At 39.1% G+C, this 22,813-nt stretch overlaps 1 protein-coding gene across 2 annotated transcripts in view; it reads left to right on the forward strand.

Moving 5' to 3' along the window:
• Positions 1 to 302: 302 nt before the first annotated feature.
• The window catches only part of DCAF1 (DDB1 and CUL4 associated factor 1), a 57,406-nt gene continuing 34,895 nt past the window's right edge, over positions 303 to 22,813 (forward strand). For both annotated transcript variants that reach the window (XM_080934138.1, XM_080934139.1), the window contains exons 1-10: positions 303 to 410; positions 7,659 to 7,776; positions 9,399 to 9,475; positions 11,918 to 11,991; positions 13,110 to 13,223; positions 14,218 to 14,355; positions 15,255 to 15,764; positions 16,065 to 16,166; positions 20,340 to 20,498; positions 22,464 to 22,643. In XM_080934138.1, coding sequence (XP_080790264.1) covers positions 7,667 to 7,776; positions 9,399 to 9,475; positions 11,918 to 11,991; positions 13,110 to 13,223; positions 14,218 to 14,355; positions 15,255 to 15,764; positions 16,065 to 16,166; positions 20,340 to 20,498; positions 22,464 to 22,643 — 1,464 coding nt within the window. In that variant the 5' untranslated portion in view covers positions 303 to 410; positions 7,659 to 7,666. The remainder of the gene's footprint in view (positions 411 to 7,658; positions 7,777 to 9,398; positions 9,476 to 11,917; positions 11,992 to 13,109; positions 13,224 to 14,217; positions 14,356 to 15,254; positions 15,765 to 16,064; positions 16,167 to 20,339; positions 20,499 to 22,463; positions 22,644 to 22,813) is intronic.

Here is a 22,813-nt window from a genome sequence, read left to right on the forward strand (position 1 = left end):
GAAAGATTCAGTCTTTCCTTTTCACTTCCGCCTTTGGCGGCAGCCAATGGATACACAGCAATTCACGTTTACTAAAGAAAACTACGAATACCAGAAGTCACTGCGCTGAGGTGATGCTTAGTGGTAGGTCGAGCCCCACCAACCCCGCCTTTAAACGCGGAACTTTATTTCCCAGGAGCGCTTGGATGTTCCTCTGCTCCTCCCCCTCCCCGCTTGTGAGCCTCGCGCCAACGTTACGCGCGCGCACAGCACGTAGCATGCGAGTGACGCAAAATATGTGGGCCGCTCAGAAGCCGTGGTCGCGCTGTGTGTGTGTGAGTGAGGGAGAGTGAGTGCGGGACCAGAGGCGGTGTGTGAGAACCGTGGCCGCTGGAGGGGTCGGGGGAGAAGCGGCGGAGCCGCTCGCGAAGGTGAGCGGAGTAAGGAAGGAGCCGGCTCTCAGGCTGGGCACGAGGAGACCGAGCGCGCGGCCCGCTGGGCGGGAGAGTGGGCGCCGCGCTGGGGGAGGGGTGGCACCTGCTTCGGCTGCGGGCGGCGAGGGGCCGGGCAGGACCACCGGGGAAGCTGGGCCGGGGGCCTGACAAGACTTTTCTCTATCAGATCCCTGGCCTGGGGGCGGGGCCTCCAGGTTCTTCCTTCAGTCTTGTAAAGAAGCTTCTTCACAGTAACTCTTCCGTCCGGGCGTGTGTGGGGGGGCAGGGTGTGCTCTCCTCTACCTGAAGGAGGTGCTCTTTGAATTTCTCTCGTCACCTCCAAGTCTCTGTTCTTCACGAGACGAGGGGGCTTGCTCTTCCTTGCCGCACCACAGACCCCTTCCCTGACTGTGTCTCCGCCTCCAGCCTCAGTCACCTGGGCGGGCTTTTCTCTAGTTCGGCTCCGTGTCACCTCCCACTTGCACACTCCGGGCTCTTGGACCGTGCGAGGGGGCGGAGCTCTCCGGGAACCCCTCCCACTTCTACAATGCTGTAGAGTGGAGGGAGAGAGGTACGTGAGTGCCCAGACGCGGAGTCTGACTTAAGGTTGCCTGCCAGTCTTCTCGAGGGCTTTTGGTTGTTTTTTGTTGGGCTTTGTAGGGCGTTTGCCATACTTTGTCCAATGTTCCTAGAAGGTGTCGGTCCGTTTCCTCTTACTGTAGTGATAGCTCTCTGGATTTTCCATTTGTTGAGGAAATGTGTGTAGTAGTAGATTTTGAGTAACAAATGACTCGTTTTTGTTTATCTTATGTTTTTTTTTTCTTCTCGGAACTCATTTTAGAATAGGCTGCCCTTGAACTAAGATACCTCCCACCTCTGCCTCCAGAGTGCTGGAGTTAAAGGCATTTGCCACCACCACTGCCAGGTTTGCCCTGTTTTTCTTAATTTTTGTGGCGAAGCCTTTTAAGTAGACTGCACGTTTTAATTTATGGTAGCACTATCTTCCTATTGCAGGATCTTTGTTAATGTATAGTAGGAAGTTCATTGATAGTGTCACTGAAGGGCTTTGAAGGCTTTACCCTCTTGGGTTTACTGGCATTTACTACCTTCAAGGCTTTTTATAAGTATATGTACATTTCAGGCCATTGTCAAGATTTGTGTTTTTGTGTTTTGAGACAGAATTTCTTTGTATAGCCTTGGTTGCCCTGAAACTCAGCTTAGACCAGGCTGGCCTTGAACTCAAGAGATCTGCCTTCCTTTGCCTCCCCAGTACTGGGGTTAAAGGTGTAAACCAGCACTGTCCACCTTAAGATTTGTGTTTGTATGTAACAGTTATTCATTAACCATTTTCAAACAAAGATATATTTTTGGGTGTTAAGGTAATTTGAGGAATTTTTACACATTTTTTGAGCATAGTATTTACTGTTAATAGTGTTGTTATTTGTTAAATTTAATAATAAAATGTGATAAAACGAACTCTGATAAAGGGATTGGAGTTGGTTTATTACCACTGTTTTTGTAAAGGAGATAGTCATTGGCAATAATAAAGTTAAATATAATTGAATATCATAGTGTTAACTTTCTGCTTGAAGCTGTAAATTTGAAATTTACCCCCTTTTCCCTTTTGCAGTTGAACATTTTCTTTCCCTTCCCTAAGGCCTTTTAAATAGTCTTTGTGTAGCCCAAGCTGGCCTCAGACTTGTGAATGCTTCACACTCAGCCTTTTGAGGCTTGAAGGTGTGCACTTTGAGCACTGATTGGCTTACTCAATTTCTCTTTCCTCCACCCCTTTTAAAATTTAATATATATATATATATATATATATGTATATATACACATACACACATATGAAATTTTGTGTGTGTGTGTGTGTTATACTGTAGCTGTCTTAAGGCATTAGATCTTATTACAGATGGTTATGAGCTGCCATGTGGTTGCTGGGATTTGAACTCAGGACCTCTAGAAGAGCAGCCAAAGCTCTTAACCACTGAGCCATCTCTCCAGCTCCCTCCCTTCTCTTCTTACTTTAACTAGGAATTGAATTTAAAGCCTTAGTCCTGGAAGAATGCTTGGCAAGGGCATTGCCCTTGAGCTATACATACTCTCAGCTTTTCCCCTTTAAGTAAGGTTTGAAACTTTCCTAAAGGAGTGCTCCTCCAACATTTTTTTCCCCTGCCCAGGATCTATTTTAACATGTTTTTGTTTTAGACAGGGGGATTATTTTTGTTGAATTGGCCATTTAGTGTAGTGTATTAGAAGAGGAACTATTTTGTGGTTTAACTTAAAAGTGGAAAAATGGTGGGGAGAAATGGTAGAATGGAGTGAAGTGTAATGAAAACCATTTATCATATACATAGTTACTTCTTGTCATACAATACTTATTTCTTGGGTATTTTTTTTTCATTTCAGGGGGATATGCATACACTTTAAAATTCATTCATACATAGCAATCCTGCATAATGTTTTTTACTTTTTTTTTTTTTTTAATTTAACAATGGATTTGAGCTGGGTGGTGGTGGTGCACACCTTTAACCCCAGCACTTAGGAAGCAGAGGCAGGAGGATCTGTGTGAGTTCAGTCTGGTCTACAGAGCTAGTTCCAGGACAGCTAGGACTACACAGAGAAGCCATGTCTCGAAACAATCAACCAACCAACCAAAAAACCTGCAAACAAAACCAAAAATTTAGTATATTTGCGAATCAGTTTGATCAAAGAGTTCAGTTCCAACATTTTGTTTTAATCTTTTTTTTTTTTTTTTTTTTTTTTTTTTTGGTGATGATAGTTTTGGAGATGGAACCCATGGATTCTTGACTTAAGTTCTTTTTATACCTGAGTTACATCTTAAGCCCCTCAAACTTTTTAAGTAGGAATGTGAAAGTAAGTGATAATCTTTCAGTTTCAACAGTTAACTGCTTGGTGTGTCTTTCTGTGTTAATTTTGTGAGTTTGAGCTGGTAGGCACATCACCTCTAAATACTTTGGTACATAGTCTTATGAGTAAGGAAATTCCATGTGTATAAATACATATTTTAAACTTATTTAAAAATTTATATTTTGTTATATAGAATTATCATTAGCTCCCCATAACTGTTTCTATTTAATAGAAAGAGAAGTTGATTTTTTTTTAAATTGATATTTAGAGAGGTTAAGAATTCACAGACATTTCAGCAAAATTGGGATTTGAGTTCTTTGAAGTTGTTAATTCTTTTCTGGAATGTGTCATTTGTATGGTTCTCATTTTATTTATTTATTTATTGTATGAGCTGTCTTCGGACACACCAGAAGAGGGCATCAGATCTCATTACAGATGGTTGTGAACCACTATGTGGTTACTGGGAATTGAACTCAGGACCTCTGGAAAAGCAGCCAGTGCTCTTAACCGCTGAGCCATCTCTTCAGCCCTTATTTTATTATTATTTTTTAAAGATTTAATGCATATGAGTACACTGTAGCTGTCTTCAAACACACCAGAAGAGGGTATCAGATCTCATTACAGATAGTTGTCAGCCACCATGTGGGTTCTGGGAATTGAACTCAGACCCCTAGAAGAGCAGCCAGTGCTCTTAACCATGGAGCCATCTCTCCAGGCTCTGTATGATACTTAAAACAAACAAAAAACTTAAGTGTTTTATTCTTCAAGTACTTGGGAGGCAGAGACAAGGCAGATCTTTTGAGTTCAAGGCTAGCCTGTTCTATAGAGAGCTCTGGGCTAGCTAGGAGCACATAGTTAGACCTTTGCCCTCCAAAACAAAGGAGGAATGAAATGCATATTTACTATATTATGACAAACAAAATGATACTTTGTAAATTTTATATTAATAAAGCCTCTTGATGATAGTAAGATGAGTTAACATTCATAGTATTTATCTTTATTATATTTATTATGTATGTACTTAATGTATGTATTATTTAGGTATTTATTGAGACAAATTCTCTACATAGTACTGGCTGTCCTGGAACTCATTATGTAGACCAGGCTGGCCATGTTTTTCTGTGTCCTGAGTGCTGAAATTGAAGGTGTGCACTACCACAACACATTCATGCTTAAAAAATATTTTAGGATTTCTATGCGGATGGGAATGAGCATGTTTATGTAGAGGGCAGAGAACAACTTGGGAATATGCGTTTTCCTCTTCCATTAATATAGGTTAGGTTCGTATTTTTTCACGGAAAAGTCATTTTTCCACAGTTACGGTTACATTTGGACCCGGATCATTAGAAATTATGAAAATACCACAAGTTCACAGACTCAGGATTTAATCAGGGCTTTCCATATGCTAGGTAACCCACTTAATTATAGCAGTCAAAAGCTAGCTTTTCTTAAAGTTCTGGGCCTGGAGAGTTGGCTTAGCGTTAAAAGCACTTGTTTCCAGCACTCATAGCTCACAGCAGTCCACTCCATAGTTCTAGTTCTAGGATGTCCTATGCTCACTGTATTCTGCAAGTATATACATATAGGTAAACACTCATACACATAAAAAGGTTTTAGTATGTGTAATGGAGGGCACTTGTATTTGTGGCTTGCTTTTAGAGATTGTAAGACAACTTTTGGGCTTCAGTTCTTTCTATCTACCATGTGGATCTCAGGGATCAAACTGGTCATCAGTTTCAGTAGCAGGCACATTTACCTACTGAGTTACCTAGCAGGCCTTGGTTTTATTTAAACTCACTATATAGTCAAAAAATAACCTTGACTCTTTCCTCCTGTGTGTTTTCCTTAGTACTCCTTTTGTGTGTGTGTTTCTGCATGTGTGTTTCTTTTGACTGTGAACTATTTATAATCTTGTCTCTCTTACAAGTGTGTTCCATCAAGCCTGTTTTCTGTTTGTTTTTTGAGATGTTTTTCTGTAGCTCTGGCTGTCCTTGAACTTAGAAAATCTGCCTGTCTCTGACTCCTAGTACTAGAAGTAAAGGTATATGGTGCCACCAGACTGAGTGTGTATGTATAAACTTTTATAATATATAAATATACCACATTCTTACATGCATAAATGTATTTATAGTATACATAAAAACACACACACACACACACACATACACTAGAGCTCAGACTTGGGGTTTTGTGGTGACAGGTAAATGCTTTATCACAGTGGAGCTAGATCTGCAACTCCTGTGTGTGTTTCTAAATTGAGTTCTAATATTTTGCTTTTTTTCTTTTTTAAGATTTTATTTATTTAATGTGTATAAGTGCTGAATCTTCATGTAAACCTACATACCAGAAGAGGACATCAGCTCTCATAGATGGTTGAGCCACCATGTGGTTGCTAGGAATTGAACTTGGCACCTTTAGAAGAGCAAGCAGCGCTCTTAGCAGCTGATCTCCAGCCCCAAATTTTACTGTTTTAATCCCCATGAATTCACATTTATTACAGCTACTTTCTTGTTCTTTGAAAACATTTTTTAAAAATTGTATAGAAATGTTAATGCAGCACTTGTTATTCCAGTCCTCAAGAGGCTAAAGTTGAACAGTCATGGGTTTGAGTTTACGTCCAAGTTGCATAGTGACACCAACCCCATGGATACATGATCCTTGTGTGACAGGCCCAAAGGGCCCAGGACTCAGAAAGCTGAACTAGGAATTTTGAAGGGTCAAGGTCTACCTGGGGGACAGATTAAGGGCAACCTGAGCAACTACACACACACACACACACACACACACACCACACACCCCAAATCAAGATCTCACACACACACACACACACACACACCACACACCTCAAATCAAGATCTCACACACACACACACACACACACACACACACACACACACCCCAAATCAAGATCTCAGCAATGCTAAACAAATCACTCAGTGTTAGAGTGATTGCTTTCCATGTTTGACTCTAGAATTCCTAGTATCAAACAACAGAACAAATAAACCCAGGGTTAGGGATGTAGCTCCATAATAGAGTTCTTAACATGAACTAAGCCCTGGATTCAATCGCTGTCATTGTCAAGAACAAAAGTGCCAAGTGAAAGCAGCACAAACTAACAGTGTGTGTGTTCAAGAAGGCTCATTGCTTAGGGGCATTCCTTCATAGTTTTCCTTTTTTTTTTTTTTTTTTAAATCAAGATAGGGTTTCTCTGCATAGTCCTGTATCCCTGGCTGTCCTTGACTCTCTTTGTAGCCTCAGACGTAGTGATCTTCCTGCCTCTGCCTCCTTAGTGCCAGAACTAAATGCACACACCCCCGAACCCCCAGCTTGTTATTTTTGAGATAGGATCTTTCTCTAATCTAGTCCTTCTTGGCTGTCCTGGAACTTACACAGATGCTCCTGCTGGGATTAAAGACATTGTGATATCACATCTGCTTTTTTTTCTTAAACCTCCATTAAAAATGTGGAAGAAATGGCTGGAGAGATGTCTCATTAAGAGCACTGACTGCTCTTTCAGAGTTCAATTCCCAGCAACCACATGGTGGCTCACAACCATCTGTAATGGGATCTGATGCCCTCTTCTGGTGTGTCTGAAGACAGCTACCATGTATTTATATACATAAATAATTCTTTGAAAATATGGAAAAATGAAAAGGGCTGAGTTATTACATGGTCCAGCACCCATGAAGCTCTGGGTTCAGGCCTCAGACTGCATAACTTACTGTGATGGTTACATATTTTTAATCCTTAGCACTTGGGAGAGAGGTAGGAGGGTAAGAAAACCAAGGTCATTCTTGGGTACAAAGTGAGTTCAGAAGTATCCTGTGATACATATCCTGTCTTTAAAAAAAAAAAAAAGTAAACCTAGTATGGTGGCTTCATAGAAATACCTAAGTCAGCTGGAGTTACAAGGGACAGTCTGTCTCCGCACTTGCTGAGATTATATTATAAATCTTTTAGTCCAGTTGCATTTAGTAAATTCACAATGCGTTTCAGCCTCACTTTTTTAGTTTCAAGCCCCCCCCCCCCCCTTTGGTTATTCAGACAAGAGTTTTTCTGTATAGCCCTGCCGGCCATGAAACTCAGTAGGTAGATCAGGCTGCTTTTGAACTTAAATTTTTTTGCCTCCGAGTGTTAGGATTAAAGGGGTGCACCACCACTGCCTGGCAGGCATTTTTTTCCCCTACACTCTGACATGTCTATGTTTGGCCCTAGCTTGAGTAAAACTGATGATATAGACTAGACTAGCCTCAGACTCTAACAAGTGCACCATCTCCCCAGTCCAGCTTATCCCTTACCTACTCTCACACTTTTTGTGGGAACTATGTCAAATATGTTTGTTGTGTTCATTTCTTACTGTTTTGACTTCTTTAGGCCAAGTCATGACTACAGTAGTGGTACATGTGGACTCCAAAGCTGAGCTCACTACCCTGCTGGAGCAGTGGGAAAAGGACCATGGCAGTGGGCAGGATATGGTACCTATCCTTACCAGGTAAGAATAATTTGTTTTTATTCATAAAAATCATATCAGTCTTTTCATATGCACAAAACTGTATTTTAAAAAGTAGATGTGTTGGGGTTAACAAAATGACTGATTAGTTAAGAACACTTGTTATTCATATAGAGTTTGTTTCATAGCACCCATGTTGGGCTGCTTTTAACTGCCTGTAACTCCAGCTCTCATACCCTTTTCTCACCTCTGTGGGTACCCTAATGCATGTGTACACACACACACACACACACACACACACACACACACAGATTTTAAAAAGGTTTTGGAGGGAAATATAAGAATATTTTGACAGACTCTGATTTTTTTTTCTTCTCTTTACTGTTTTGTTTTGTTTTGTTTTTGAAACAGGGTTTCTCTGTGTAGCCCTGACTGTCATGGAACTCAGTCTGTAGACCAGGCTGATGGAACTCAAAGATCTGCTGGCCTCTGCTTCTGGAGCGCTGGGATTAAAGGCGTATGCCAACACCTCTTGGTTCTTTTTTTTTTTTTTTTTAATTTCGACATGCTGATGTACATATGTAGTCTCATTGTTGGGAAGGTAGAGACAGGACAATCTCTGAGGCTTGCTAGTTAGCCTCCCTTTCCTGTTTGGTGAGTTCAGTCCAGTGAGAGACCTTGCCCCAAAGAAAAACAACATGAATTGTATTCCTGAAGAATGACACTTGAGATTGTCTTCTAGCCTCTACACATATGTACACATGTACACCTGGACATACACAAGAAAAATAAGGAGTTCATGAATAAAAAGGAATTTGTTATCATAACATGGATGCGTTCTTAAAAGGAGCATGGCATAGTAAGGCTTTATATGATTTTCTTTAGTGAAATTCTGGAACAGGCAAACCTAATCTTTTATAAAAGCAAAAGGATATTTACTTGGGACCATAATAGAGGCCTAGAGGGTGGATGGAACTTTATAGTAACAAAATAGAGCATGGCTCTGAAGCAGGAAGGAATTTGGATTCTTTGAATAGCAGAGAGGGCCATGTGTTTGAAATTTAATAAAATATTAGAGATAGAAGAGTAGAAGAAGCTTTCAGAAAATTGGTAGAAGCCAGAGAATTGCAGGCCATCATACTACTTGGACTTAATTTAAGGAATATAGTTAGTTCCTGGAAGCTGGAGACCAGGTGAAGCAGAGAAGTAGGAAACGAGCTGAGAAACTGGTATTAGAAAGTTCAGATAGTGGTGGTGGGCATATACTACCATGCCTGTCTGGAAATGAAGGTTTTAATGATGATTTGTTGGCTTAAGTTTCTGAGGTGGTGGTGCTTTGTAATGCAAGGAGACTGAGTAAATAATTTTATGATGTGATTATTTAGACTTTGTTATTCATCAGGAAAATTATGTTTTTCTAACTTTGTGTTTTGCCCCTTCACTATTGATTGATTGTGAATGGTATACTTTTTTGAATTTTACTTTAGCTTTTTTTTTCTTTTCTGACATAGTCTTACTATATGGCTTTGTCCTGATGATGTTTAACTTAAAGCAGGCTTCCATTCTCAACCTTCTGAATGTTAGGATTACAGGTATGTGTTACTATACCTGGTATTTTTGTGTGTTCTTGTTCAGAGTTAACTTGTTGATTCTTTTTGTACTAGGATGTCTGAACTAATTGAAAAAGAAACTGAAGAATATCGTAAAGGAGATCCAGATCCATTTGACGATCGACATCCTGGTAAGATGCATACTTCTACATCTGAGACTCTATATTTTCTATTTCTTTTGAAAGAGGGTCATGTTTTGTTGTTCAGACAGGTCGAAAACTCTTCATTCTACATAGCCCTTGTGTAGCTTAGATACAAGCATGCTCCACTGTGCTCATGTGTTGTTTCTTAGAAAATTGCTGTGCCTTACAAATGGTTTGGTGGGTAAAACTGCCTGCTATCATCCTGAAATCTTGAATTCTGGGTTTGATCCTTGGAGCACACACATAAAGGTAGAAGGAGAGAACCATTCCTCAAAATTGTCACCTGGGGGGTTGGAGAGATGGCTCAGCGGTTAAGAGCACTGAGTGCTCTTTCAGAGGTCCTGAGGAACGTGTGCATGTGTATGCCAGAAGTCACCTTAAGATGTGGTCCCTCAGGAGCCATCCACTTGGTTCTTTATGGGATTGGATCTCTCACTGGGACCCAGTGCTCCCAGTTTGGCTAGGATGGTTGGTCAGCAAGCCCCAAGGATTTACTTTATCTCCATCTACCAGTTGCTGGGATTTCAAGTGTGTACCACCATACCTGTTCTTTTACATGGGTTTTAGGGATCAAACTCAGATTGTCATATGTCAGAAGCCATCTAGGAAAGGCTATGGCAAGCAAGTGAGTTTTTTGGAGCTGGCCCAATGATTTACAAGGCTTGATGGATGAGTTCTGAGAATACAGGGTCCTCAAGATTTTATCCCAGGATTGCTTCTCACTGTTGATATGCCTTTCTTGCACATAGCCTAATGATTCCTGGGCATCAGCCTACTCACCCTATTGGGCAGGTTTCCCACAGAATCAATATGAAGATGTACTTTTATGTAGTAATGCTGTGTAGACAAATTGATGATTTCATAATTTCTGATAATGACTTTATTGAACTCCTAAATTGATACAAGTAATTTCAAGCTGTTTATAGAATAAAAGCTGCAAATAGAGCTCTGTCATAGGCTAATTGCACTAGGAAAAGAAAAGTTTTGGAACAAACTTACATCAAGGAAAACATTCTTTCTAGGTTGGGAATAAGGCCATTCTCTGGTAACTAAAGGTCATAAACTGGGAATGAGTTATTGTAGGTGTAAGGACAGAAAATAAATGATGGACTAGTTTTATCTATACAAGACTTCAAAATAATAATACACAATGATTTGTCTCCTGATAAAAATACTGCTAACTTTTGACATAAAAATTATTGTTTTAAACTTATAATGGAATTATTGGGAGGCTAGAAAACAGATAATAAATGTTTAGTCAGGTACTAGTCATTTTTTTTATTATTTATTTTATGTATGTGAGTACACTGTAGCTTTTCAGACACACCAGAAGAGGGCGTTGGATCCCATTATAGATGGTTATGAGCCACCATGTGGTTGCTGGGAATTGAGCTCAAGACCTCTGGAAGAGCAGTCAGTGCTCTTAACTGCTGAACTATCTCTCCATCCCTGGTACTAGTCTTAATGGAAAGATGTAAACAGTTCTGCTCTAATTCCTTAAGCTTTATCAACTTATAAAATGAACTATGGCTTAAACTTACTATGAAATTATAGAATGGAAAAATGCTTTAAAATATGTGTTAAATTATCCTGAGAAGGAATAAAAATTAAGAACAATAAAAAAGTGAAGTAGAGCCTTTTTCTGCTATATCCATTATGCATGTGTCTATGTGTGCCTGACTTTCTTTTCTCTTACTTTTCCTTTCTCTTCTCTCGGACTCAACAAAAAGTTAATGAGTCTAAATTTCTTTCCTGGCTAGGTAGAGCTTCCTGAATCAGAGAAAAAAACCCAAGTAACTAAGTTTCTTTTCTCCTGCTGCTATCAACAGGAATTGTCAGAAGCCATCAGCTTTTGGCCCTGAGTAGTTGAGAGAGAGTCAAATTACCAAAAGTTATGAGCTTTTGGCCCTGATTGCTGCCTTCCATGGGTAACTCACTCTCAGGGTCCTGGCAGTCATGTTTGCATGGGAACACTTTAATGACTAATTATCTACTCAGCCCCTAGAGAGTGAGTCTTTTTTTAAGAATTGCTGAATGGTGGTGATGTACAGTCAGGGCCACACAGAGAAACTCTGTCTCAAAAGAACAGAAAAAAAATATTGTTGCTGCTTATTTTTCTTCCTTTTGAGGCAGGGTATAATATAGTTCTAGATAACTTAAAACTGGCTGTGCAAACCAGGCTGGCTTCTTAGTCATAGAGATCTGCCTGCCTCTGCCTCCCAAATGTTGGGACTAAAGGTGTGTGCCACCATTTCTAGCCCTAAAAATGTTTCTTACTAAATTTACTCACAAGAATCTTAAAGATTTTTTTTGTTTATTTTTGCTGACAGTTATTAGCCATAGTTACAAGAACACAGATGTTATTTCATAGGTCTAATTTGTTTGACGGGGTTGGCTTACCTGTTCTTTTGTGTCATATTATTTTTGTAGGTCGAGCTGATCCAGAGTGTATGCTGGGCCATTTGCTGAGAATACTCTTTAAGAATGATGATTTCATGAATGCGGTAGGTTTGCTTTTTCTTTTCTTCTAGAAATTTTTGTCAGAAGATTTTTAGACAATTATTTAATAGTTTTCTGTAATGTAAAACTTTGTGAAAATTGAGCGTAGAGGAAAAAAATATATGTATGTATACACACATATACATACACACATATATTTATTTAGATTTATTTTATTTATTTCATGTATATGAGTACACTGTAGCTGTCTTCAGACACACCAGAAGGGGACATTGGATCCCATTACAGATGGTTGTGAGCCACCACTTGGTTGCTGGGAATTGAAAGAGCAGTCAGTGCTCTTAACCGCTGAGCCATCTCTTCAACCTCCCTTTTTAAAATTTGGCTATTGAATAGGTAGTTGAGCTTCTTTCTTGACAAAGTTCTGGTTGTAATACAGTTATTCTGTTTGGTGTGTACTGTGTTTAGTGTGAAGTATTGGTAAAGGCTCTAGGGTATTCTTCAGGTCTGTGTTGATTGGTAATGTAATTTTCTTTTAGATTCTTGAATGGAAAAGGGAGAGTGACATATATTGTATGATTCTGCATGAATGCTCTGTGTGCTCTGGTATGAGTGGATAGGAAGGTACTTTCTGCCTGTCTTGAAGAGTAAATGAGTGTATGTGTGTATACATATTATGGATGTATTTTAGTTTCTCAAAAGGACTAACTCAAGAAATTGTGGATATTAGTTGAAGGTGGAAAATGATGGAAGCCATAATGATGGCTTATGTCTGTAAACAATTCTAGCACTTGGCTGAAGAAGGGCAAGGATGTAGTTTTGAGGTCATATTATGCTACATAAGTCCTGTTTCAACCCTTCCCTACCTCCAGAAGAGCCATAGGGACAATATTAAGAATTTATTAAACTTCCTTAATTTGATTGAATTGAATTTCAGATAAATAGTACACCTTTATGCCTTCCTTAAAACTTGTATTAACAGATAATGTATTTTACAAGTTGATGGAATTCATGTTAACATTTCTGTGTGTGTGTATGTGTGTGTGTGTGTGTGTGTGTGTGTGTGTGTGTGTGTATATATATATATAATATAAAGATCATGTCAATCGTCCTTTTTTTTTCTCATCTCCTTTTATTTTCCTTTCCTCCCTTTTCTTCGCAGCTGGTGAATGCGTATGTGATGACAAGTAGAGAACCCCCTTTAAATACTGCAGCTTGCAGACTGTTACTGGACATCATGCCGGGTCTAGAAACTGCAGTTGTCTTTCAAGAAAAGGTACTTGGTAGTAGAAAAGTCATTGCTGTTTGAATTGAGTGTATTGAATTGTTAGATTTGTGTTTGTTACTACAGTATGTGTTAACCTTTTCTTATTCAAGTGGCAGGGTATGCTATAGACTGAAAAAGAAAAATGCAAAAAGCAGTATTGAAGCAGTATTATACAGCTGCAATTTCAGAATGGGAGTTCAAGGCCACCCTGATCTATGCCTCTCTCCTAAAACAATTGTTGAAGTTGGTTCTTCCTCCCAGCCCCATGCTCTCAGAAGTAAGACTCAGACTCAAAATATATTTAGAAATATCTTGGCCTTATAGCTGGCTCCTCTCTGACAGATATAACTTAAATTATTTCATTTATTCCAGCCTACATTCTGCCACGTGGCTGCTTACCTGTGCTCAGGCACCATGTGTCCATCTGATCACATCTTCTAGGTGAATCTCATACCAGGCTCTATCCCAGAATTCTTTCTCCTCCCAGATTTCTTACCTTCTATTTCCTGCCTAAGTAGGCTGTAGGCTTTTTTTTTTAATTGACAGTTAATACAATCCATACAACACACAAAGTGTTCTCTGCAAACAACAAAAGCAAAAGTAAATGAACACAAAACCCTGTTATTTGGATAATTAATTTGCTATATGGGTTAAGTAATATTTTTCAGAATCTCGTCTGTTTTGTTGTTGGTTTTGTTTGTTTGTTTGTTTGTTTTTTGGAGACAGGGTTTTTCTTTGCAGCCTTGGCTGTCCTAGAATTTTCTTGGGAGACCAGGCTGGTCTTGAATTCAAAGATTGGTCTCTTCTGCCTCCCAAGTGCTGGGATTAAAAGCTCTTGCTGTCACCACCTGGCTGTAACAAGCTCTCTTAATGCCACTCTAGTCCACCACTGAAACAATCCATTAATTTCTTTTTTGTCAGGAGGTAGAAACTTTGGCTTATAATTTTAATCATGAAAATAGGCCCTTTCTGAATTGTGTTATTTTTTTGTCCTTTACTATAGGAAGGAATTGTTGAAAATCTTTTCAAATGGGCCAGAGAGGCTGATCAGCCGCTTAGGACATATTCTACCGGACTGTTGGGAGGTGCTATGGAAAATCAAGATATTGCTGCCAACTACAGAGATGAAAACTCACAGTTGGTAAGGACCTTCTTAGAATGAGTTGTTGCGTATTTGGTGCCTGAGTCTGACCAGGTACATCTTATCAGAAACCTGAACAAAAGCATCATTATATCAGTACTTAAAGATTTCTTTCCATAGTAAAGAGTTTTAATTCACTTTTCTTTTTTTACATTTGAACTTAAAAAAAAAAAATCTTGTCAAGGATCTTGACATATAAACCATTCTTTTTGTCCTTCATTCATTTTTCATATCTTCTCTTAACCTTTGTGTTTTGAAGATTTTGAAACATGCAGCAAAGTTGAAAGACTTTTAGTAAGTGGTCAGATCTGTACTACTTAAATGGATTATTAATTTTATTTGAGACAGGTTCTCTCTGTGTTATCTGTGTAGGCCAGGCTGTCTTGGAACTTGCTTTGCATACCAAGATGGCCCTGAATTCAGAGATCTGGTTGCCTCTGCCTCTGCACTGCCAGGCTTTTTAGTGTAGAACTCTAGCATCACTCTTTATTGCTTTGCTATTTTGTCTCTTTGTGGAAAAAAAAATTTTTTTAAGACATTTTTTTTCTGGGTAACCAGTGTTGACCTTAAACTCACTGTGTAGCCCAGGCTGGCTTAAGACTACAGCAGTCTTCTTTCAGTTTCCCATGTTTAGCCCAAGCTGGCTTGGGTGTGCACCACTGTACTCAAGTAAACAGAGTAGCACTTTTTAGTTTTGGCTCCAAACATAAGTACTTAAAGATTTAAAAAGGGGCTGGAGAGATGGTTCAAAAGTTGAGTATTGCCTGCTCTTCCAGAGGTCCTGAGTTCAATTCCCAGCAATTCAATTCTATTTCATAAAACAAACAAGAAAACTTATTTAATTAGAATCATGTAAACTAAATTCAGATTAACTACTTCTTTTCAATAATTGTTGCTAGGTGGCAATAGTGCTTAGAAGACTAAGAGAGCTCCAGGTTCAAGAAATAGCTTTGCGGCAGGACAACAAGCGTCCGAGTCCACGGAAGCTCTCCTCGGAACCCCTTTTGCCTCTGGATGAGGAAGCTGTGGATATGGACTATGGTGACATGGCAATAGATGTTGTGGATGGAGAGCAAGAAGCTTCTAGAGATATGGAGATCTCCTTTCGTCTTGATTCAGGTCACAAGACCAGTAGTAGAGTGAACTCGGCAACTAAACCTGAGGAAGGAGGACTAAAGAAAAACAAGTCAGCAAAGCATGGTGATAGAGAGAACTTTAGGAAGGCCAAGCAGAAGTTGGGCTTCTCATCTTCTGACCCAGATCGTGTGTTTGTTGAGCTGTCTAATAGCAGCTGGTCAGAAATGTCCCCCTGGGTAATCGGCACCAATTACACTCTCTATCCTATGACTCCTGCTATTGAGCAGAGACTTATTCTTCAGTATTTGACCCCTCTAGGAGAGTATCAGGAGGTAAGTTATTGGGATAATGTACTCTTTGACATTTTAGGACTATTAAATTTACCTCTAAGGCACTCATATTATTGTACCTTACTCACAGACACAGTCTATTCCAGAAAGGTCTTCATCTCAATAAGGTCTTAAGGTCACTCCTGATCAAGGGTTGTTTGATTCAAAGTGCATTTATACAAACCTGATAAGTGAACATATTTTTAAGGGAATGCTTAATTTCTTTTAATATTCCTCCTTTATAAAATACAGAGAATGTGAAAAAGCCAAAATTTAAGACTTTTTTTTTGGTCCTTATTTCAGTTACTTCCCATATTCATGCAACTTGGATCACGAGAATTGATGATGTTTTATATTGACCTGAAACAGACTAATGATGTTCTGCTTACCTTTGAGGCTCTCAAGGTAAAGTTCTCCAAAATAGTAGGTCACTGAGTATTTTATTAGTACTGATGTATATGAAACTCATGTGCAGTGCTGTTAGTATAGTAGTACCAGTCAGTCCTTGAAAGTTTAGTGTCTCTGAAGAACTGGTTTCATTTATTTATTTTTGAGACAGGGTCTCAATCTGTGGCATAGGTTACTATGGAACTCATGCCTTACCCTCTTTGGTGTAGGGATTACATGTGTGAGATAGTACATGTCTGACTTTAATTTTTCAAATTCTTTAGTTAATTTTAAATAAGCGAACCTATATGTCACTAGTGTCTGCTATATCAAACAGTGTTTCATTCAGTCCTTAGATGTTTTAAGTTTGAATGAGAATTTGAGTAGTATGTGGAATGGTGTATGTGTTTTGTCTATGTGTCTGTTTCTGTAAGTCTGTTTGTACTGAGTGGTTATACTATTAACAGTGTAATGACATTGGAGGTCAAAGCTATGTCTGGTGGTCCAGAAATACTACATTCATTTAAAACATTGATTTTTAAACAAGATGCAGTTGGAGAGTGGCTTTAGACGTTTACTTGATCTCTTTGGAATTATAATGGTATAGTCATGAATCCGTTTCTATACAAAGCTATGTGTATAAGGGACAAAAGATATGTAATGTGTATGAACAAAGAAAAACTCAGAAAAAGAGATCCTTAAAAGAAAAATTGGAGCTGGAGCAATGGCTCAGCAGTTAAAACCACCAAGTTTGACCAAGTGGTGGTGGTGTGTGCCTTTAATCCCAACACATGGGAAGCAGAGGCAGATGGATCTCTCTGAGGCTAGCTAGCCTAGTCTACAGATTGAGTTCTGGGACAGCCAGGGATGCACAGAAAACTGTCTTGAAAAACCCAAACCAAATCAGACAAAACAAGTTTGGTTTTCAGTACCCATAGTTGGCAGCTTATAATTGCTTTTAACTCCAGCTTCAGGTTAAATGGTGGCCTCCTTAGGCACCCACGTAATACCTTGCATACTTATTCAGTGTTTCATTTGCCTGAGTAAACCCATACATCCACACATAAACTCCACCCCACACACACTCACAAATGCACCCCCTCCCCCCCACATGAATCTGGGTGTGAGCTGGGTGGTGATACACACCTTTAATCCCAGCACTCGGGAGGCAAAGGCAGGTGGATCTTTGAGTTTCACGCCAGCTTGGTCTGTAGATGAAGGACAGCCAGGGCTACACAGAGAAACGCTGTCTCTGGGAGAAAGATCAATGGATCTGTCTGTCCGGTTTATCATTTTATTCAAAAGGAAGATTCAAGTTCTGTAAGAGAAGGAAAATAGGTATTGAGTCTAATAGGAACAAAATGGGTTAAAAGAAAATCGAGGCTGGGTATGCTAGTTATAATTAATATTAGTACTTAGAAGATATAGCAGGCAAATCTCTTTAGTTTGAGGCCAGCCTGGTTTACATAGCAAGTTCCAGGACAAGACAGTATTCAAAAAGAAAGGTAACAGAAAGGATCTGCTCACAGGGTGAGATGAAGTAGGTTTGTAGGTGGTGAGGTCCCAAATAAAATTAGTTTCTCTAAAAATGTTATGTATTTATTTATTTAGTATTCAGCAGTCTGCCTGTATGTATGTCTGCAGGCCAGAAGAGAATACCAGATCTCATTATAGGTGATTATGAGCCACCATATGGTTGCTGGGAATTAAACTTAGGACCTTTAAAAGAACAGCCAGTGCTCTTAACCTCTGAGACATCTTTCCAGCCCTAAATTTAGGTTTCTTGATAAATGTTAAGTCTGCTTATTCTGTTTGTATACCTATTTGGTGATTGTTACATTGGTTATGGTAGTGACCTGAGAAAACCATGTGGCCTAAGTTATTGGAAACAGATACCTAGTTCAATGTGTGCATCTTGAGGCACACATTGGGTGGAAGAATGGTAGAGGCATATATGGCTATAAAAGGATAAGGAAGGAAGGGATTTGAGTTCTATGTAAGACAGTCTAGTTCTTGGTGTTGAGAACTTCTGAAGAGGGTATAATTACAAATCTGTATTTTCTTTTGGAAACAGAAGGGGGAGCTCTAGTTCTCCTGAGGCCCTGTGTTCAGAAAAAGGTAGAATCCTCACACTTTTGTTGTATATTGTGTCCTTAAAATGACATAGATCATTTCACTCAGAGGCTGTAGGAATTGAGCAGGAAATAAAACTTAAAAGTTAAAAATTTAGCTGAGTGTGATGGTTTATTCTTACAATCCCTGTTCCGGGAGGCAGGGACAGTGGGTTCAAGGACACTGGGTATCTAGGGCCACTAAAGATGGCTGGCAGGTTAAGGCATGTGTTGCCAAGCCTGATGACTTAAGATTGATCTCTGGGAACTACATGGTGGAAGGAGAGAACCAGTTCCTGCAGTTTGTATTCTGACCTCCACATATAACACCATAGTAACTCACATGACACGTAAATATAATAAAATATCTAAAAATTTGAAGTTACAATATTTTAAAATGTATTCTGATATAGCAGAATCCTACCACTTTTGCTGCTTTGCTTAAGGTTGTTCTTTGGGAGTCTAATTCCATCATCTGTGAGGTGGAGGCCAGCTTGGGACACATAATGAAACTTGTTTTAAAAAGTTTTTTTTTTTATTGTTTGTGGCTAAATTGGAAATAAATAGAAAACATTTTGTTTGGACTTCATAAAGTCAGTGACTGAACTTGGATTTGAACACTGAGCTGATTATATATGAAAAATTAAGTTGGGAAGGTTAGCAAAAGTCATGTACTAATAAAATGATTGTAAAATTGTGCCATTGGTTAGAGTTAGGATTATCACCCTTTGTGTCTGTGGGGTACTGAGAACTAACCTAGGCCTTGAGAGGTCTTCTCTTTTTTTCACTTTTGAGGCAGGGTCACACTAAGTCCCTAAGCTGGCCATGAAGTGTGGCTCTCCTGTCTTAGCCTACTAAATTGATGAGATTAGGCCAGCACTGTTAAATGTAGTTTACTTTTGTTCCTTTGACTTTGTTGTTATTGTTATGGAAGATGGTAGCAGTAGGTGACCAATACTAATCACACCAATCTGGCAGTGGTGGCTGTGAGCATTCCTCACTGCCTGCCCGAATGTTCCTGAATGAAAGACAAACATAGGCAACCTTGTATTTTAGTATTCCTTAAGCAGCTTGATGGCTGGGCCCCTCCAAACCTCCATGAGGCTAGCATATTCTCCCTTCCTATATTCCTGAATTATTACTTATTAAATCTATTCCATCCTGATCACCCCAAACCCAGGCTTGTAGCCCTCCTGGGCCATGATCCCCAACACTTACATGTTGGCTGTCTCTATCCTGCACTTTTTAGGCCTGCTTGTTTTTCTTTCCTGGCATGGTGGTTCTAACTCCTTCCTCTCTTGGTCCCCTTTCTTTTAAATCCTAAAGTCCTACCTCTGTCTCCCTGCCCAGCCATTGGCTACCGGCAACTTTATTCACCAGTCAGAACCGACTGACTCTCAGCGTCTTACATGCGGATTCTTGTGCAATTTTGGGAACCCAGTTAACATAATTCAATCATTATACCAAATCCACAGCAGAAGAGTTTATTTTGCTTAGTTTGAAGGGATAAAATATAGTCCATCACATAGGGAAGACAAGGCAAGGCATGGCAAGTAGGTAGGCCCATGGTAGCAGGAATATAATGCTGGCAATTTTCATCTCTCCACATCTGCATAAGAGGAAGTAGAAATTAAAAAAAAAAAAAAAAAGCCAAAACGAACAAAAACTCCAAAGCCAGGTTTATTGTTTTACTCTATACCCTACAATGATGGGCAGTAACAAGAATATTCCAGGCGGCCCTATTTCTTGTTTTCAACCTGCATATAAACTTTTGGTTTGCTGAGGGTGTAGCTTGTTGGGTGCAGGTCATTTTTAGCAAGGCTCTGGGTTCTATTTCTAACCTTTCTCTCTACCCTGATAGGTCTTTGAGAGATGAACACTTTATGTTAGGAAGGAAAGAGGGATGTTGTAGAATTTAAAATTCTATCACTTCTATTTCTTTTTCCTATTTTCTTTTTTCTGGGTTTTCATTTTTGAGACTTTGGTTCTTACATGACTCTTTAGCAGTTTAATATTATGTTAAGAGATGTGTGATCGTTTTTTGATTTTTCCCGCTGTAACATATGTCCTTATTGTTTAGCACCTAGCATCTCTCCTACTCCATAACAAATTTGCCACAGAATTTGTTGCACATGGTGGAGTACAGAAATTACTGGAAATTCCTCGTCCTTCTATGGCTGCAACTGGTGTATCCATGTGCTTGTACTACCTGTCCTACAACCAGGATGCTATGGAAAGAGTAAGTCTAGTCCATTCAGGTGAAGAGGATGGGATTTGATGGGGACCATCTCTTTACATAGCACACTCACAGAACAGTACTTGGATAAGATGCATAGTTGAAAACAAAATTCTTATGAAAGACATGAGTCATGTGAATGTGTAGTTTCATAAAGCATCTTAAAACATACAATGTTTAGAAAATTTCTGACTTTACAGAGGAAGTGCAAGACAGATGTTCTGTAAGCTTTATTTGCTTTCTGTGATTTCTGCGGCATTACTGTTAGTAGCCAGGCACTTTTCATTTGTCTCTCAGTAGAGTTGTATTACATTTAAAGTCAATTAATTTTAAAAACAGATGATGCTTTATATATGTTAAATAATTTGCGATGGATCATAAACTAATTGCAGATGTTCTCAGTCTTAGTTTGAGTCTTTTGTTTTTTCATTAAGTCTGCCATGTTTGTGAACATCTTTTAAAAAACGTGAGTGGGTTGCACATTTGAAAAGCGATGTTTCCCCTGGATCTCTCTTGGAGAGGGCTTATCATTTCTGTATTACATTTTGTACAATATATGACCTTTTATATGTGTGTGTTGTGTATGTGTGTGTAACCCTGGCTGGCCTGACTCATTCTGAGGCTTGAGAGGCCATTCTCAAATTCAGAGATTCTTCTGTCTCTGCCTCCCAAGAGATTAAAGGCCTGTGCCACCACTGCCCAACAGCTCAGCCACTTTTAAGAATGTCCATGCTGGGCACAGTGGCATGTGCCTTTAATCTTTGCACTGGGAGTAAAGGTGTGCCCCGCTATCTGGCTTAGTTTTTTTTTTTTTTAGAGTTACTTATTAAAAAAAAATTCAAATACAAAAATAAGATTTACTTATTTATTTTATGTATATGAATACACAGTAGCTGACTTCAGACACCAGAGAGGGCGTTGGATCACATTACAGATGGTTGTGAGCCACCATGTGGTTGCTGGGAATTGAACTCAGGACCTGTGGAAGAGCAGTCAGTGCTCTTAACTGCTGAGTCATCTCTGCAGCCCCAGTATATTATTTCTTAAGTTAAGCTGATGATTGTTTTGAGTGTTGTCTTTGTTTATTTCTTAAGTTAAATGTAGTTAAAATTTTACATTTTGTGAATAGTAAACTACTTATATGCACAAAGTTAATTATGGCTAAAATGTAGAAAAAAAGTACCAAACCTAGGAAATGTTTTACAGTTGATTGTTTAAACTAATAGGAAGCATGCACATATGAATGTGCATGTGTCAGTGGAGCAGCAGACTCAACACTTGTAGACTTAGTATCAGTAGTAGGCTAATCATTTTTTTCAAGACATTGTTTCTCTGTATAGTCCTGGCTGTCTTGGGACTTGCTTTATAGAATACCAGGCTGCCCTCGAATTTAGAGATCCACCTGTCTCTACCTTCAGAGTAGTAGGATTAAAGGCCTGTGTCACCACTGCCTAACAGCTTAGCCACTTTTAAGAATGTCTTTGCTGGGTATGGTGACTTAATCTTTTAATCCTTGTATTTGAGAGGCAGAAGCAGGTGGATCTCTGTGAGTCTGGTCTAAATAATGAGTTACAGGCTAGCCTGGGCTACCTAGAGATACTATCTCAAGAGAAAAAAAAGTCCTTAACATTCATGAGCTTCTTTATAATTGTTAAGCAAGATTTAATACTTGATAGATAAATATTAATAAAGCAAATAGATTTCTATAGTATGTAAGTACATAGTAGAAAAATACTCAGTATGTAGAGTTATTTAGAAGCATTAAATGATGCACTTTTGGCTTTAAGTAAGTATAGGCTATACTTAATTAAATGTAGGTAGTTTTTTAGGTTTGAAACAATTTTCTAGAATTGACTAAGAGTGATCACTGTATTCTGTAGACCTTTGTATCCACTGAATTTTTCATCCCATTTCAAAGATACCTTTGCCCCAAATGTTAAAATATATTTATGTTTTATTTTTTTGCAGGTTTGCATGCATCCTCACAATGTTCTATCTGATGTGGTGAACTATACCCTATGGTTAATGGAATGTTCTCATGCTTCAGGATGTTGCCATGCTACTATGTTTTTCTCAATATGCTTCTCATTCCGGGCTGTCTTAGAGCTTTTTGACCGTTACGATGGTCTTCGTCGTCTGGTGAACTTGGTGAGGTTCTTCCATTGGCTCTTCAGTTAAATGTAGGGATCCTACTTCTTTAGGTTATTCCGAAAGCCATCTTGTAGAAGAAAGGAAATTTCTTTTTGGTTATTTGAATATAGTGTTCATGTAGCCCAATCTGGTCTTAACTGTGTAGCTAAAGATGATTTTGAACTACT

This window comes from Micromys minutus (assembly GCF_963924665.1).
Source record: "Micromys minutus genome assembly, chromosome: 21".
Classification (NCBI taxonomy): Eukaryota; Metazoa; Chordata; class Mammalia; order Rodentia; family Muridae; genus Micromys; species Micromys minutus.